The 19073-nt window shown below is 49.9% G+C and overlaps 1 protein-coding gene across 4 annotated transcripts in view; it reads right to left on the bottom strand.

Moving 5' to 3' along the window:
• man1b1b (mannosidase, alpha, class 1B, member 1b) overlaps positions 1-19073 on the bottom strand; it is a 58930-nt gene that overhangs the window by 21359 nt on the left and 18498 nt on the right. For all 4 annotated transcript variants that reach the window (XM_078226639.1, XM_078226640.1, XM_078226642.1 and 1 more), the window contains exons 6-8: positions 5597-5700; positions 1363-1548; positions 534-682 (exon numbers count right to left, since the gene is read on the bottom strand). In XM_078226639.1, coding sequence (XP_078082765.1) covers positions 534-682; positions 1363-1548; positions 5597-5700 — 439 coding nt within the window. The remainder of the gene's footprint in view (positions 1-533; positions 683-1362; positions 1549-5596; positions 5701-19073) is intronic.

The raw sequence follows: 19073 nt of genomic DNA, 5'->3' as shown, positions 1-19073 counted from the left end.
CTCTTCGACAGGCGGGTCACTGAGGCCATTTTCACCACATTGTACTGAACTGCAGAGACGGAGGCGGGGAGGCAGAGGGAGACGGAGGCGGGGAGGCAGAGGGAGACGGAGGCGGGGAGGCAGAGGGAGACGGAGGCGGGGAGGCAGAGGGAGACGGAGGCGGGGAGGCAGAGGGAGACGGAGGCGGGGAGGCAGAGGGAGACGGAGGCGGGGAGGCAGAGGGAGACGGAGGCGGGGAGGCAGAGGGAGACGGAGGCGGGGAGGCAGAGGGAGACGGAGGCGGGGAGGCAGAGGGAGACGGAGGCGGGGAGGCAGAGGGAGACGGAGGCGGGGAGGCAGAGGGAGACGGAGGCGGGGAAGCAGTGTAATAATCCTGCAGCTTTAACACGGTAACCACTACAAATAGTCAGAAAAATAAGGAGATCAGAACAGGATTTGTCCAGACTATTGCTATTTTGTATCTGCAGTTTCTTTAACATCAGCCATTAAATAACTTCAAATGAGTGCAATGACAGTGAAAGACAAATTCTTACTGCTTTTTGGAGGAAGAGCTGGTCTCCAGTCAGATTGTACACACTAAGCAATCCACCAAGAATACGAATTGTGGTCTCGAACAAATTCACATCCACTTTTTTACCAAGATTCAGCTCGTCAACAACCCACTTCTTGGCTTCCTCAAATTCTAAAATTACAAAATAATAAGTTTGTTACATACACTCTTACTCTCTGAGGAACAATTTAAAGAGAATTTAGAAATGACAAATTTAATAACTTGATATCGCTTTCAATTTAACATGTTTTTTTTTAAATTGTCAGATGTTTTCTCTTTGACCTAAAGCACAAATGCAATCAATGAAAAGGCTATTTTCATTCTGAAATGAGGCATGTCAGTGCTGAGGAAAAGGAATTTAAAAAAGGGATAAGAGGATATGGGGAACAGATGGGGAGGTGGATTTGAAACCAGAGATCAGCCATGATCTGATTGAATGGCAGAGCAAGCTTGAAGAGCTTCTGCTCCTAATTCCCATGTCCCTATGAACATTTAGCAGATGCATCATCAAATGGTCCAAGGTCTGCAGGTATATAACAGGCAGGTGATAAAATAAATTCCTTTACAGTGCCTCATCACTGTACTTAACCCTCAGTCTAAGGAGAATTTTTTGAAATGTGAAAACAGTACAAACCTTGAGAACTCCATTTTCTAAACATAGAAAGCACAAGTACAATGCAACAATGAAGAAGCCCTGCTTACAAATGTGAAAGATCTTGATTTCCTTAATTTTTATAAAGCTTACTGCAACAGATGAGGAAAGATCAATGGGAAAACCGTGACTTTTTTGTTGCACAGTTCAATTAAGTCACCTTCTTGCTGTCCCAGAATCCACATCGTGTCCAAGGCATCGACCAGGGTCAGTCCCAAGCCAAACCATTCGCTGTAAGTCTTAGAGATGGGCTTCAGTTCATCGTGACCCCAGGCATACTGTTTGTATCCCTTCCACGCATGCTGGAATGCTTCTATCACCGCGATCTGTCGGTCATTCAGCGCTCCTGTAAGAGAACAGAACTAACTTCAAGGGCTGCTGCAGTTATGATGATTTCTGATGATCTACTTAGCATCATCCTTGAAAAAGCATTGTTTCCAAAATGGCCCAGTTCACTCTCCCACCTGATCCCCTGCCAATTTTGTCCCTTTTGCTCCCCACCTCGACTGGTCCTTGTTAAGAATGGCTTCAACTTGTGCTGGCAATTTTCCAAGTTTGAAGGTAAGCAGACATTTTAGACAACATTCAGTCCTGTTCCTCCCCTGGTGATATATAGTTACTGCAGCTGGACAGAGTTTGTAAGTGGTAATTAGAGTGCATTTAAATAGCACCCTTTACAACCTCAGGGCATCTCAAAACACTTGACAGGCAATTATATACGTTTGAAGTGCAGTCCGATGTAAAAGTGTCAGTGAAATAGCAAATTGCACAAGGCAGAATATTTAGTGGGCATAAATTTATCACAAAGGCCACATAGAAGGAAACATTAGATACTGTGAGTACTTCTTGAATTGTACTGGAATAACAAAGAATAAAGTCAAAAGATTCCTGGCTGTTTAAGTAGATTTAAACTCTCAACATGTCCAAACAAGCAGCAAATAAAGCCAACAGAATGTTGAACAAGTAGTCAGCCTTGGCTTAGTGGATTGCATTCCTGTACAAGTCAGATAGGTTAAAGTCCCATTTCAGAAATCCAAGCATTTTATTGAGTGCAGTACCAAGGGAGTGCTGAACTGTCGAAGGCATCTTTTCTTAGTAGAGATATGTAAAGTTAAATAACTGTCCTCTCAGGTGATGCAAAGCTTTCATGGAAAAGAGCTGTAAAGTCCTGGTCAAAATTTATCCCGCAACCAAAACCACTAAAAGCATGATTTGGTCTTAAAGTTGTTTGTGGGATCGTACTGAACTCAAATAAGCTGCCGTGTTTCCCTACCTTAAAACAGTAACCACACTTCAAAAGTAGTTCATTGGCTGTAAAGCACCTGGTCGTGAAAGATGCTATATAAATGGAAGTCCTCTCCTTGAATAGAGAAAACAGCAGAATACACATCAGAAGTGGTTACCAAACTGTACAGTGCTCTGATCAGACCACACTCCATTCAGCTCGAATCACTGAGATATGGGGGAAAAGATACAGCTTTAAAATATTGAAAAGTGGAGCGATATATGCTGATCCCTGGTGGCAAAGATGAAAGAATGACGATACTTTCCAAGCTGCAAAAGAGGCACCTAATGAATATAAGAGAAGGGAAAAGGATATTGGAGCACATTCGTTGGTTAAGTGGACATAGAAAACCTACAGTACAGGTGGCCATTCGGCCCATTGAGCCTGCACCGATAATAATCCCACCCCATTCCCGTAACCCCACATATTTACCCTGCTGATCCCCTCGAAACTAGGGTCAATTTTGCATGGCCAATCCACCTAATGCACACATCTTTGGACTGCGGGAGAAAACCGGAACATCCGGAGGAAACCCACGCAGACATGGGGAGAACATGCAAACTCCATACAGACAGTGACTGGAGCCGGGAATTGAACCCGGTCCCTAGCACTGTGAGGCAGCAGTGCTAACCACTGTGCCACCAACATAAACTAGTGAAATGTAAATTTAGAACTGATGCCTTACACAGAGTGACCAACACGCAAAATAGGCATCCAGGAAAGTTACTACATGCAAAAATCCTAGTATCTTTTAAGAAGTGACTGAACATTGAAAAGAGACGCTTTAAAGGTGGTGTGCTTTTTTGGAAGCTTGCAAATTGGAATAGCACTTTTTCTGATTTCGGGTAGGCAATGGACAGAATTCGAATAAACATACCACACCAATTGCTGTCTGCAATGCCCTTTGTCCCTTTCCTGGTCATCTGCTGCCTGATCTACCCCAGCTCTTCACAACCTTGGTGGTGCCTCGCATGGCTTCATGCATTGTACAATTAAAGTGGTGCACGATGCAACATTTTAAAGCTACTGTACGATTAGGTGGTGCGGTAAACATAACACTAGGTGACAGTTAGGTAACAAGGAACCCATCTTTGGAAACACGAAAGAGTAATTAAAAATGTGTTTGAGATTTTAAAACAGAGCTCCTTAAAGTCTGTAAAATGCGGAATCCGTAAAGAGTTTTTAAGTTAAACATTGAGCTAAAAAGCACTTGCAGTCAGCAACACAACTGACAAAATACATTGTGAACTCATTGGCTCATTTCAGAACCAGCAAGTTGGCCAATTTTGCTTTAAAGATATTTCACCTCAATGCTATGAAGTCATCTGGTAACTTCCTCACCCCGTCACTGAGGCAACACACACTCATTCACCTCCATCTCACTTCCTTTTCTTTCCCATTTTACTTCTAACCTTCCTTCTCTCCCTGCCTTTTACCCTATCCTTGTGCTTCCCTCCTTCTCTCCCAAGGACAGCTGATTTGCTCCTTTCTCCAGACCATTCCCCCCACTCTTACCTTCCAACTCTTTCCCACTTTGCTGCTGCTTCCCATCACTCCCCAATCATCCCGTGCCCAGTTAACCTTTCCTATGCTCACCCCTGTCCTCAACCTTTTACAATAAGAAGTCTCACAACACAGGTTAAAGTCTAACAGGTTTATTTGGTATCACGAGCTTTCAGAGCGTTGCTCCTTCATCAGGTGAGTGGAGAGGTAGGTTTCACAAACACTGCACATATAGACAAAGACACAATTGCAAGATAATGGTTGGAATGTGAGTCTTTATAGGTAATCAAGTCTTTACAGGTACAGACAGTGCGAGTGGAGAGAGGGATAATCACAAACCTTTAGCACCCCATCTCCCTCTACCCCACGCTTTGTTCACTTTCTCCGTGTCCTCTGTGATTTCCTCCTCCCCCAAAATTATATTCAGTCCCTAATTCCCATCCCATTCTCCCCATCATCTCTTCCTCTCCTCGCTTGCTTGAATTAATTTCCTGCCTTCTAACTTTGCTCGACCTGCAAAGTTCCTCTGGTCATTACTCCCTACATGCAATGCCATAGAAAACCAACCAGAACTTAAGAAACAAAAATAAGCTTTGGCCATAGAGTGGATGTTGATGAGTGCATGGAAGACTGCTATCTATTGAGGCTGAAAGTACATGCTGCTTTTGGAGAACAGCAATGAATGCAATGACTTTGCAGATGAACATCAAGGGAATTAGCTTTTCCAAGTAGCCAGTGACGTTGTGGGACTACAGCTGCAAGGGGCTCAGGTAGCTAACTTTCAGTAATGCAACTGGTGAAATCTGGTGCTGTCAAATTAATAATGGTCAAATTAGCAATCAGATAATTACCTACCTAGCGCTGTGTTGTCTGGACATGGATGACACAGCAGGAAAGGACTATCTACCGGAGGTGGTATGAGCACAGTCCACTTGATACACAACAGCTAGAGAGGAAAATCAAGTGCTGATTTTCTAGAAAATGAGATGACAAAAGAGCAAGGAAATACTAAAAATACCAGTTAATTTAACCGAGGCAAATCACTAGCAGATCTGTGACATTACCTGCAGCTCTGGAGTTGTAAGGGTGAGGGTGATAAGGATACATGGTTGGTGAACATCTCCACTGAGGGGAATTGGAAAGACAGCAGCTCAGAATAAAGTTGTCAATTTGTTCCAAGGAAACAAGTGTCCTCCTTAGCCGCAGTTATCCAATAAGAAACAAAAACGCATGCCTCACCGCAGAATACAGTTTTCAAACCTCCTTAACAGCCAGTCTCCCAAGATTAATAACTCAAATGAACTAATAGTCATTCGGTGGTGAATATCTCAGTGGTGGGACACTTTATTTTTTTGTCAATTCAACTTTCTCGAAAATTTATTCAGGAGGTTCAGGAACTATTCAATTTGAAATCTACTCAGCAGAAAATATATCTGAGTAGACATGATCAATGATGACTAACCAAAGCTTAGAACATAGCACTATCCTTCAGAATGACCCACCTGTCCTCAAATCCTCAGTTGCTTCTTGCTGCTCTTTAAGTTGTTATTATTAGAATGAAAAGCATTGACTGCCATTACAAATACACCTTATATGGGCATGCTACCTGGTTCTTTGGGGTTTGTATTTTCATTAGGCACTGGCTCCTCTTTTTTTGCATCAGGTAAAGATGGAGTAACCTGTACAGGTTCAATCTTCATTCCACGCCAACTGCAAGTAAAGAAATGATAATTATGGATAGAATGTTTCCATGCGAGTGTGAAGAGAGCAAGGCTGATCTGCAATGGGCCAAAGTTGGACTCAACGGGTGGGTTGAACAGGGAACACTGGGAACGAATGTCAGAAGCAATGTTAGTGTTGCAGAGGGAGCAGAATGGTGGGCAATTTAGTATCATTTGTTAGTTTCTTCACTTAGTTGGTTTTCACTGTTGATTATTCAATCAGTGGTAATTTTCATTGTGTTTTAGATTGTTAAAGTACCAATGGTCCAATCGGTGCCCTTACTTGACCATTTTACTATCTCAATATTTTCCAGGTCAGTTTTAAAGCTTATTTATTAGTGTCACAAGTAGGCTTACATTAACACTGCAATGAAGTTACTGTGAAAATCCCCTAGTCGCCACACTCCGGCGCCTGTTCGGATACATAGAAATCATAGAAACCCTACAGTGCAGAAGGAGGCCATTCGGCCCATCGAGTCTGCACCGACTACAATCCCACCCAGGCCCTACCCCCACATATTTTACCCGCTAATCCCTCTAACCTACACATCCCAGGACTCTAAGGGGCAATTTTTTAACCTGGCCAATCAACCTAACCCGCACATCTTTGGACTGTGGGAGGAAACCGGAGCACCCGGAGGAAACCCACGCAGACACGAGGAGAATGTGCAAACTCCACACAGACAGTGACCCGAGCCGGGAATCGAACCCGGGACCCTGGAGCTGTGAAGCAGCAGTGCTAACCACTGTGCTACCGTGCCGCCCCGAGGGAGAATTTAGCATGGCCCAATGCACCTAACCAGCATGTCTTTCAGGCTGTGGGAGGAAACCGGAGCACTCGGAGGAAACCCACGCATACACGGGGAGAATGTGCAGACTCCACATATACAGTGACCCAAGCTGGGAATCAAACACGTGCTGTGAGGCAGCAGTGCTAACCACTGTGCCATCCCTGAGTATGCATTTTAGTGATCTCAGCATCTCAGTGATTTAGACAACAGTGAAGTGACCTCCATGGTGTCCAGTAAGTTCCCACTGTATCCCGCTCTATATCGGAATAAGGCACACTTCATGACCTCTAGATACCCACATACGGAGAAAGTGCAGCCACTTGCTCAAGCTCAGAATCCAAATTTCAGAGCTCGATGAGCAGCTGAAAGCCTTGCAATTCATAGAATCCCTACAGTGCAGAAGGAGGCCATCGAGCCTGCACCGACAACAATCCCATCCCGGCCCCTATCTCCATAACCCCACTTATTTACCCTGCTAATTCCTCTGACGCTAAGGGGCAACTTAGCATAGCTAATCAACCTAATCTGCACATCTTTGGAGCATGGGAGGAAAGCGGAGCATCCGGAGGAAACCCACGAGAGATGGGGAGAACGTGCAAACTCCACAGAGACATTCACCCAAGCCAGAATTGAACCCCCAGGTCCTTGGTGCTGTGAGGCAGCAGTGCTCACCACTATCTGGGAATTTCCTGGATCGCACACTCAAAGAAATGGTCATCACACTAACACATAAGGTGCCGGAGATGAGGGAGTGGGGGTCTAGCAGACAGGGTAGATGGAAGCCACAGGTAGTGCAGGAATCCTCCCAATTTTCAGTTTTGAATAAAGGGGTGCGGGGCAATTAGTCATTTGAAGATTGCAGCAAGAATCGAACCTCTTGTGGCCTGGTAGATTTGATTTCATGAAGGAGAAGTGTAGAAAGGACATAGGGAATGTTAGACCGGGGTTTTGCCATTTCTGCAACCACAAACATGTTGCCTCCCTTGTGCTATGATAAAGGTATCACTGAATGGGTGCAGAATATCCTGCAAGGGCCAGTGGAATGGCAAGAGGTTATGACCAACGTTAAAAAAACAATTATTTAGGTAGAAATAATGTTCAGGTCCTTCACGCATGGTTTCAGAGGCTAGGAAAAGATTAAATAACAAGATTCCAAAGGTAGCAATCCCAGGGTTATTCCCAATGCCATATGTTAATAAACGTCGGATCAGAAACTCAGTGCAGGTACCAGTTCTCTCTTCATGTTTTTGCAAGTGGAAATGTTTCAAATTCTTGGAGCACTGGACAGGTTCTGGGGAAAGGGAGAGCAACCAACAGGCTGGAACTAAACAAAGTGAGGACTAATGATCCTGCTGAGAAGTTAGGTAGTTGATGGAGAAGATTTAAACTATCTGAGCAGGGGGCGGGAGCTGGTAAATAGCAGAAAGGAGCAGAGACAAGGGCCAAATTTTGCAGATTCAATTTGGGACTGCAGAGAGCCGGGTGGGAGAATGTCAGCACCGCGCTTAAAGTGAGCATTTCAGAACTTCTGCAAATTTTGTTGAGGTGGATGCACTTTGGAAGCCTTTGTAAATCACAACTGGTGACTGGGGACGTGAACCATGGATTGGAATAGTCTAAAAGGGCAGTAAAAATGATGTTGCCCCCTTAGTAGCCCACCATGAAATACTGTAGCCTGAGTCATGTCTATGTTATAACAGTAAGTCATGACAGTGCTGCGATTGGTAAAAGTGATTGACCATTAAATAATATGGTTGCCAGATTGTTATTTCTAACAGCTGACAAGCTGCCAAGTGAAAGAACAAAACTGCAAAAGTGGAAAAGTCTTCAAATGCATTAGGATACAGTGCCATTTTGGATTGTACAATACTGAAAGCGTAGTCCTATGTGAGATCAAAAGACAACTGTTTAAATTTTTCCCATGGCTTTCATGAATTCTTTAAACATCTCAACCATCTGTTAGCTGGTTCCAAAGCTTTGACGTAAATCGGAGATATCATTCATTCTTTAAAAGCAGTTCAGACTTCTGCTTGGCTGTTTAAAAGCTTTGGCAGGTGTCTGAGCATTCATTAATTATTTAAAGAGCAACTCATCTATCTGTGTAGCTGCTTGAAAGTTTGGATATAAAGCTGTCCTCAAAGGTACTTAGAGGTTCTGTACTGCAGAATTGATTTAGCTGGCTTTGCTGAGAAATCCCACTCTTACAGCTTGGCTTCCTTCAAAACCACAAATGGATTCAGCACTACAGGGTTTATTTATATACTTGTCCAGGGAAGTGAGAGTTGTTTATGTTGACAGATTTCTGAGCTTTTCAAAGATTTCCGAATGTTATTACAGCATCTTGAATCTGTATTTAAAGTAGATCCTGGGTGATTGCAGGGAGCTACTGAAGATGATGGGTGATTTACTGATCTTCAGAACTGGGCCGATGTCTCAGTGAAGAGAATTGGGCCTTTTAACCTGGCCCTGTTGGCATTGGCTTGCCTCCATCTCTACCTCAGGTCGTACCCCTGTAGCAGCCCTGCATCCAGATTTGCCACACCTCCACCGGATGAAAATCCTGTGGGCTCCCACTGCCAGCACAGAGGTGGGATTGCAATGCGTGAACATTCCTGATTCTCTAATCCCACCTCCATGATGTAAATCCAACCCTGATGTTGAAATAGGGAGAAGCATGGCAGAGGGAGTTCAATGGTGGAGCAATGCACACTGAGAGGACCAACATGGGGGGAAAATATATTAGAAATAGCATGATTTTGAAAAGTGTCCATGCCTAAAAAGAGAAGTGTCCATGAACACAAATCCTACAAAGTGGCAGGACAAGTTGATATTGTGCATAAAAAGCACATGGTTACTTGGATTTATAAATAGAGGTTTCAAACATAAAATTCAAAGATTCATGCCAAAATTGGATAAATCACTGGCTAAGCCTCAGCTGGAAAATTTCAGGTACCACAATACAGGAAAGACATAAAGGCTTTAGAAAGGGTAGAGAGGAGGTTGACCAGCATGTTTATTTGTCTGTTATCAGGGACGAGAGACTTTAGCTATTGGAAAAGTTAGTGTTTTTCTCTTTGGAACAAGGAGATTAAGAAGTGACATGGAAAAGTTTTAAGAAGAGTATAAAGAGGAAAGCAGCTTTCCTGGTGAATGGGTCCAATAGCCAGGGATCATGGACGGGATTCTCTGGCCGAGTTCACCCCGAAACCGGAAAATCCCACCCGAGGTCAATGGACCTTTCCATGATCCACCCCTCGCCCACTATGATTCCTGTGACAGGCGGAATGGGAAAATTCGCCTCCATGGCTGTAAAAACCACCAGCAGAAGATCGAGGAGATTTGAAGAGATATGTTTCCACTCAGATCTGTCGGGGACCTGGAATAATTTATTGAAAGATGATGGAAGCTGATTCAATAGCCAATGTTAAAAGGGAGTTCGACATGGTACTTAAGGATGAAAAAGCTATCGGGATACGGACAAAAAGCAGGGGTATTGGACTAAGCATGACTGACCTTTCAAACAGTCAGTACAAACATGACAGGCCAAATAGTTTCTATGATTCAAAGTTGATTAATTCAGGATTCCTTAACCAAAACATTCACAAAATCAATTTTTGTTTCCCTAACTGGTTGCCATTTTTACACCTTTTACAGGTTGAAGAGGGCCTGATCACCAACACAAGTCTTTCAGTGTTGAGGATGGCACTGGGCAAGCATTGCTGCCTCATACCGCCAGGGACCCAGGTTCAATTCCGGCCTCAGGTCACTGTCTGTGTGGAGTTTGCATGTTCTCCCCGTGTCTGCGTGGGTTTCCTCTGGGTGCTCCGATTTCCTCCCACAGTCCAAAGATGTGCAGGTTAGGTGGACTGGCGATGCTAAATTGCCCCTTGGTGTCAGGGGCATTAGCAGGGTAAATACATGGGGTTACGGGGCTAGGGCCAGGGTGGAATTAGTGTTGGTACAGGCTCGATGGGCCGAGTGGCCTCCTTCGGCACTGTCGTGATTCTATGATTCCTCAAGCACAATATGGGTGCATACAAACGTACTGAGGCAGAGGGAGATAAGTTGGACCATACTAGATCTTTCCTCAGTAACATCAAGGTCAAATTTAATTTCGGCACAAATTCTAAGATACAGCCAAGGAAGAAGGTTGGGGGAAACACAAAAAAACACAACTGCGAGAGAAATTTGTCAGGAGATTACGAAGCAGCAAACTAAACTGCGTCCTGAACAAATTTCAGCGCAGTGATCGAGGCAGCAGTCACTTCCACGGAGGCTGATTTATAACGATGACAGTTTGTTCTTCATTACTCCGTCAATTTAAATTGTGGTAGTCAACATTTTAGGCACTGAATTGTCATTCTGCAATGCTATTTATGTTGCTTAATTCAAATTGGATCCATCAATTTGTTTTGCACTAGAATCTTAGAATCCCTACAGTACAGAAAGAGGCCATTCGGCCCATCGAGTCTGCACTGACCACAATCCCACCCAGGCCCTACTCCCATATCCCTACATATTTTACCCACTAATCCCTCTAACCTATGCATCCCAGGACACTAAGGGCAATTTTAGCATGGCCAATCAACCTAACCCGCACATCTTTGGACTGTGGGAGGAAACCGGAGCACCCGGAGGAAACCCACGCAGACACGAGGAGAATGTGCAAACTCCACACAGACAGTGACCCAAGCCGGGAATCGAACCCAGGTCCCTGGAGCTGTGAAGCAGCAGTGCTAACCACTGTGCTACCGTGCCGCCCCAAATACTGGATAGACTGATGTAAGAGCTCATCAATCTACATACTGTTAACTTGTTTCAGCAGTGCAGGCCTCAGTACGCCTCTGATTGGAGTCTTTAGGATCCCCCAAAGTCCCTCTCAAAATCATGCCTTTGGTTTCATCTGGTTGCTTCAATGACATGGCAAAGTCAAAATGTTCATGTCCCGCAATGTCCAATTTAGTAAATTGGGAGCTAACGCGAATGAAGGCCAATGTAGGAAAGCTAAAATTTAACTTTATTAATTAGTGTCACAAGTAGGCTTACATTAACACCACAGTGAAGTTACTGTGAAAATCCCCTAGTCGCCACACTCCGGCGCCTGTTCGGGTACACTGAGAATTTAGTGTGGCCAATGCACCCAACCAGCACTTCTTTGGGACTGTGGGAGGAAACCGGAGCACCCGGAGGAAACCCACGCAGACACGGGGAGAACGTGCAGACTCCACACAGACAGTGACCCAAGGCCGGAATCGAACCCGGGTCCCCGGCACTGTTAAGCAGGAGTGCTAACCACTGTGTCACTGTGTTGTCCACAAGGAGGAAGAATTATTAGGAATTACTTCGCGTACTTTCTCCTCTACGTAACCTTTCTTCAGTTATCACTAAAATGTTATTAACACTGGTTTAGCAACAAGAGCTGGATTTTCTTCCATTTGTTAATTCATTTTTAAAAATTTCTTCACAGATGAAATCCAGTTATACTCAGATTTTTTTCACTGAAATTGATGGCAATTTTGAAAAGTAGTCTGTAGCTTTTCAACTGATCAAAGTAACAACGGTTTTTAAAAGCTCGCAGGAGAAATCACATCAGATGGAATGCATAAAAGGAAATGAAACATCACACAGCCCCGCTTGATGCGGAGAAAGAACATATTGCAACACCAAGTTGACAATATACTTCAGCTTGTGATGGTGGATACACTTCAAAAATATAACCTGCAGAATTACACGACGACCAAAATCCCAAAACAATTCCAATCATAACTTTTTTTTTAAACTGAAAGGTCAGACCCGAATGTGGGACACCACCAAAATTAAAAAAGTAAAAGGGCGGCGCGGTAGCACAGTGGTTAGCACTGCTGCCTCACAGTGCCAGGGACCCAGGTTCGATTGTAGCCTTGGGTGACTCTCTGCGTGGAGTCTGCACATTCTCCCAGTGTCTGCATGGGTTTTCGCTGGGTGCTCCGGTTTCCTCCCACAGTCCAAAGATGTGCAGGTTAGGTTGATTGGCCATGCTAAATTGCCCCTTAGTGTCAGGGGAACGAGCAGGGTAATGTGGGTAACTAGGTGGGATTGTGGTCGGTGAAGACTCAATGGGCTGAATGACCTCCTTCTGCACTGTGGGGATTCTATGATATGAAAAGGAACAATGTAAATCAGAGATTAGTGATGAAGTGAAACACTATGGGCCTGATTTTACCATTGCGTCGCGCCCGAAAACATGGTAAAGTCAGGCGTGAGGCCATTAATGCGATCCGCGTCCGTGCAGGTGGCCACTTTACCGAGGCCCAGGAATGGCCGCGATCCAATTCGTGCCTGAGACGGGCGCAACGGCGATTTAAATGCATTTGCATGCATTTCAATTGAATTAATGAACTGCCCGCCCAACTTTATCAGCATTTCCCCCTTTACCACTGCGTTTGCCAATCCGGAATCGCGCCAAAATGGATATGCTAAATAAAAGTCTGTTTTGGGCACTCCAGCTGCTGAAGAGGTATGTTCAGAGCTTCCAACGGCTCTGTGACTCAGATCGGTGGGGTGGAGGGGGAGGCGGGCCTGATTATTCTCTGGTGGGGGGAGGGGTGGGGAGGAGGAGGAGGCGGGTCAGATGTATTTCATGTGGGGGGGGAGGGGGGGGGGGAGGCCAGCTCGTTGTCTGGGGGTGGAGGTGAGGGAGGCCAGATCACTCTCTGGTGAGGGGGGTGAGGGAGGCCCAATCATTGTCTGGTCGGGTGGGGGGGGGGTGGAGGCGGCCCAGATAATTATCTGGTGGAGGGGGGAGGAGGGAGGTGGCGGCTCAGATGTACCTCTGGGGGGTGGAGGGGAGGGAGGCCAGATCATTCTCGGGGGGGGGGACGCCAGATCGTTCTCTGGTTTGGGGGGGGGGAGAGGAGGGAGGCAGGTAAGATGTATCTCTGGTGGGGGGGGGGGGAGAGGGGGAGGGAGGCCAGATGGATCTCTTCGGTGGGGTGGGGGGGGGGGGGGGGAGGCGGTGGGGGCAGGGGGGTCCGCTGCCACTCTGCAGCCGATCGGTGAGGGGGAAGGGGACAGGGGGTCGCGATCGGTCTGGGTAGCGGGGGCGGTGGGTGGATAAGGGGGACAGTTATGTTGTGGGAGTGGGGTGATGTCTATGGGGACCATTGCTCCCACTTTTCGCTCCCAGGCCACTTTCTCCGCTTTCTGCGGCCTGGAAGCGGTGACACAGGCGCGCCTTTTCAACTTTTTTTTTAAACTGCGCATGCGCAGTTCAGAGATCCGATCGTTTCGGGCGCGCTAAGCCCCGCCCACAGCACGATTCAGACCCGCGATTTTTTTTTTCAAGCTAAGGGGGCGCCAGAAAGCAAATTTCCAAGTCGGATCTGAATTGCGCCCAGATTCAGCACTTAGAATGAAAATGGTAAAATCGGGCCCGATGCTTGGATTTTAAAAGTCTATTGCACAGCAAGACAGAGGCAGATGAGGATTTCCACAGCAGAAAGCAGCAGGATGGAATATATTAGAGCAGGAGACTGCACGGTCAGTGGGGATCCAGGAGCGTGCCTTCACAAAGTGGAAAGAACAGTGGAGCCAAGTTCATCCATCTTTTATTGATATGTACTTGGATATTCTTGCCAACTTTCTGCTGAACAAAAATTACATTAGAATGTTCTACAAATGCTGCAGATTAGCCTCGTAAAAATCGCCAATTAGTTATTTTGTTTGATATCTTAAAAATAGATATATAAAATACAGAGCGGTGGGGGGAGTTTTCAAAATCTGTACCTAATAGATACAAAGCAATTCAAAGCAGTGAACAGTATAAGATCACATGGCCCGACAAGCATGTTATTCAATGTCAGCCTGACCTTTGCCTGACAGCAAAGTACAATAGTTGGTTATTTATGTCACCAGCAAATCCTGCCATTAAGATGTCAGTCGGCGAGTGCCGAATGCTTAAAACCCCCGGCACAATCGTCCTGCTGAAGAGAAAAATCAAAGGTAGAAATAACACTGAGCTGATCTCTCTGGTTTGTGCACTTATGGCACCATGTCCACTTATCCTGAAGTGACATAAATAGGTATCCTGATTAACTTTCTGCAGCAGGTCGACTCAATTGTTATCACAAACCAAATGTCATTTTTTTGTGCTCAGTGAAAACAGACACAATGACTATTGCATTACTAACGGCAATGAACAAGAGGGATGTGGATTTGTGTCTAAAACCTAGAAAACCTGCAGAATTCATTCAGCTTAGTCTCTCTCTCCCCCTCTCCAGAGGGAGGGAGGGAGAAGGGGGGGGTGGGGGGGGTGGGAGGGCGGGGGGAGAGGCGGGGGAGAGGCAGGGGGAGGGGGAGGGGGAGGGGGAGGGGGAGGGGGAGGGGGAGGGGGACGGGGAGGGGGACGGGGAGGGGGACGGGGAGGGGGACGGGGAGGGGGACGGGGAGGGGGACGGGGACGGGGACGGGGAGGGGGAGGGGGACGGGGAGGGGGACGGGGAGGGGGACGGGGAGGGGGACGGGGAGGGGGACGGGGAGGGGGACGGGGAGGGGGACGGGGAGGGGGACGGGGAGGGGGACGGGGAGGGGGACGGGGAGGGGGACGGGGAGGGGGAGGGGGACGGGGAGGGGGACGGGGAGGGGGACGGGGAGGGGGACGGGGAGGGGAAGGGGGAGGGGGTGGGGGAGGGGGAGGGGGTGGGGGAGGGGGTGGGGGACGGGGTGGGGGACGGGGTGGGGGACGGGGTGGGGGACGGGGTGGGGGAGGGAGCGGCAGGGGGAGAGGGGGGAGGGAGGGGGAGAGGGGGAGGGGGGGAGGGAGAGGGGGGAGGGGGGAGGGAGGGAGGGGGGAGGGAGCAGGAGGGATTAGGAGGGAGGGGAGGGAGGGGGAAGGAGCGGGAGGGAGCGGGAGGGAGCGGGAGGGAGCGAGGGGGGAGGGAGGGGGAGGGAGGGGGAGGGAGGGGGAGGGAGGGGGAGGGGGGAGAGAGGGGGAGGGGGGGGGAGCGAACGGGAGGGAGGGGGAGCGAACGGGAGGGAGGGGGAGCGAACGGGAGGGAGGGGGAGCGAACGGGAGGGAGGGGGAGCGAACGGGAGGGAGGGGGAGCGAACGGGAGGGAGGGGGAGCGAACGGGAGGGAGGGGGAGCGAACGGGAGGGAGGGGGAGCGAACGGGAGGGAGGGGGAGCGAACGGGAGGGAGGGGGAGCGAACGGGAGGGAGGGGGAGCGAACGGGAGGGAGGGGGAGCGAACGGGAGGGAGGGGGAGCGAACGGGAGGGAGGCGGAGCGAACGGGAGGGAGGGGGAGCGAACGGGAGGGAGGGGGAGCGAACGGGAGGGAGGGGGAGCGAACGGGAGGGAGGGGGAGCGAACGGGAGGGAGGGGGAGCGAACGGGAGGGAGGGGGAGCGAACGGGAGGGAGGGGGAGCGAACGGGAGGGAGGGGGAGCGAACGGGAGGGAGGGGGAGCGAACGGGAGGGAGGGGGAGCGAACGGGAGGGAGGGGGAGCGAACGGGAGGGAGGGGGAGCGAACGGGAGGGAGGGGGAGCGAACGGGAGGGAGGGGGAGCGAACGGGAGGGAGGGGGAGCGAACGGGAGGGAGGGGGAGCGAACGGGAGGGAGGGGGAGCGAACGGGAGGGAGGGGGAGCGAACGGGAGGGAGGGGGAGCGAACGGGAGGGAGGGGGAGCGAACGGGAGGGAGGGGGAGCGAACGGGAGGGAGGCGGAGCGAACGGGAGGGAGGGGGAGCGAACGGGAGGGAGGGGGAGCGAACGGGAGGGAGGGGGAGCGAACGGGAGGGAGGGGGAGCGAACGGGAGGGAGGGGGAGCGAACGGGAGGGAGGGGGAGCGAACGGGAGGGAGGGGGAGCGAACGGGAGGGAGGGGGAGCGAACGGGAGGGAGGGGGAGCGAAAGGGAGGGAGGGGAAGCGAACGGGAGGGAGGGGGAGCGAACGGGAGGGAGGGGGAGCGAACGGGAGGGAGGGGGAGCGAACGGGAGGGAGGGGGAGCGAACGGGAGGGAGGGGGAGCGAACTGGAGGGAGGGGGAGCGAACTGGAGGGAGGGGGAGCGAACGGGAGGGAGGGGGAGCGAACGGGAGGGAGGGGGAGCGAACGGGAGGGAGGGGGAGCGAACGGGAGGGAGGGGGAGCGAACGGGAGGGAGGTGGAGCGAACGGGAGGGAGGGGGAGGGATGGGGAGAGGGGGAAGGATGGGGAGAGGGGGAAGGATGGGGAGAGGGGGAAGGATGGGGAGAGGGGGAAGGATGGGGAGAGGGGGAGGGATGGGGAGAGGGGGAGGGATGGGGAGAGGGGGTGGGATGGGGAGAGGGGGTGGGATGGGGAGAGGGGGTGGGATGGGGAGAGGGGGAGGGATGGGGAGAGGGGGAGGGATGGGGAGAGGGGGAGGGATGGGGAGAGGGGGAAGGATGGGGAGAGGGGGAAGGATGGGGAGAGGGGGAGGGATGGGGAGAGGGGGTGGGATGGGGAGAGGGGGTGGGATGGGGAGAGGGGGAGGGATGGGGAGAGGGGGAGGGATGGGGAGAGGGGGAGGGATGGGGAGGGGGAGGGATGGGGAGAGGGGGTGGGATGGGGATGGGGGGAGGGATGGGGATGGGGGGAGGGATGGGGAGGAGGGAGGGATGGGAGGGAGGGAGGGATGGGGTGGGAGTGAGGGGAGGAGGGAGTGAGGGGAGGAGGGAGTGAGGGGTGGAGGGAGGGATGGGGAGGGATGGAGGGATGGGGAGGGAGGGAGGGACGGGGAGGAGGGAGGGAGGGGGAGGGAGGAGGGAGGGAGGGGGAGGGAGGAGGGAGGGAGGGGGAGGGAGGAGGGAGGGAGGGGGAGGGAGGGAGGGGGAGGGGGGGAGGGGGAGGGAGGGGGGGAGGGGGAGGGAGGGAGGGAGGGAGGGATGGGGAGGGAGGGAGGGATGGGGAGGAGGGATGGGGAGTAGGGAGGGGGAGGGGTAGGGAGGGGAAGGTAGGGAGGGGAGGTAGGGAGGGGGAGGGAGGGAGGGAGGGAGGGGGAGGAAGGGGAGGGAGGGGGAGGAAGGGAGGGAGGGGGAGGAAGGGGAGGGAGGGGGAGGAAGGGGGGGGAGGGAGGGAGGGGGAGGGGGAGGGAGGGGGAGGGGGAGGGAGGGGGAGGGAGGGGGAGGGGGAGGGAGGGGGAGTGGGAGGGAGGGAGGGGGAGGGAGGGAGGGAGGGGGAGGGGGGAGGGAGGGGGAGGGGGGAGGGAGGGAAAGAGAGGGAGGGAGAGAGGGAGGGAGGAAGAAAATGCACAGTGATGGAAAAGGAGAAGCAACAGATTATAAATGACTGCCATGAGAAAGGCCCCAGGTATACTCAGGCAGGGAACAGCAGAGGTGAGCAACAATTATCACGGATTATTATCTGATACCAGGAAGTCGCACATGAAGGCAAGTTTATAAAAAATTGTTTTGCTCCACAGCTTCAAGACCCAAGTAAGACATGCCCAGGAAGGAAGAGATAGATGGGCTACCTCAGATGTTCGAGTTTCAGAAGAATTTGGACTTTATAAACACAGCTGTGTGTTGTTCAGCACAAATTAAATATTTTGCATAAGAGGGGAAAACCCAAACCACGGAAGACCGCTTTAGCAATGGGAGAGATGAAAGAATTCCATTTGAGGTGAGATAGTAAAGCCCCAAGGATAGATCAAGGTAAAAAGATGGAGCTATTCATGGTAAGAGAGAGCAGCCGGTGCTCTGCTTGCTGAAGACATGAAAGGAAAACAAGTTTTGAAGAAACAAGAAACAACGGCCAGAATCTTACCATAGAACCATAGAAAATTACAGCTCAGAAACAGGCCTTTTGGCCCTTCTTGTCTGTGCCGAACCATTTTTTGCCTAGTCCCACTGACCTGCACTTCCACATCCCTCTCATCCATGAACCCGTCCAAGTTTTTCTTAAATGTTAAAAGCATTTACCACTTTATCCGGCAGCTCATTCCACACTCCCACCACTCTCTGCGTGAAGAAGCCCCCCCTAATATTCCCTTTAAACTTTTCTCCTTTCACCCATAACCCATGCCCTCTGGTTTTTTTCTCCCCTAGCCTCAGTGGAAAAAGCCTGCTTGCATTCACTCTATCTATACCCATCAAAATCTTATACACCTCTATCAAATCTCCCCTCAATCTTCTACGCTCCAGGGAATAAAGTCCCAAACTATTCAATCTCTCTCTGTAACTCATCTTCTCAAGTCCCGGCAACATCCTTGTGAACCTTCTCTGCACTCTTTCAACCTTATTTACATCCTTCCTGTAACTAGGTGACCAAAACTGTACACAATACTCCAAATTCGGCCTCACCAATGCCTTATATAACCTTACCATAACACTCCAACGTTTATACTCGATACTCCGATTTATAAAGGCCAATGTACCAAAGGCACTCTTTACGACCCTATCCACCTGTGACGTCACTTTTAGGGAATTCTGTACCTGTATTCCCAGATCCCTCTGTTCAACTGCACTCTTCAGAGTCCTACCATTTACCCTGTACATTCTACTTTGGTTTGTCCTTCCAATGTGCAATATCTCACACTTGTCTGCGTTAAATTCCATTTGCCATTTTTTAGCCCATTTT

This window comes from Mustelus asterias, chromosome 13 (genome assembly GCF_964213995.1).
Source record: "Mustelus asterias chromosome 13, sMusAst1.hap1.1, whole genome shotgun sequence".
NCBI lineage: Eukaryota > Metazoa > Chordata > Chondrichthyes > Carcharhiniformes > Triakidae > Mustelus > Mustelus asterias.
This window is presented reverse-complemented; position numbering and strand designations above follow the sequence as displayed.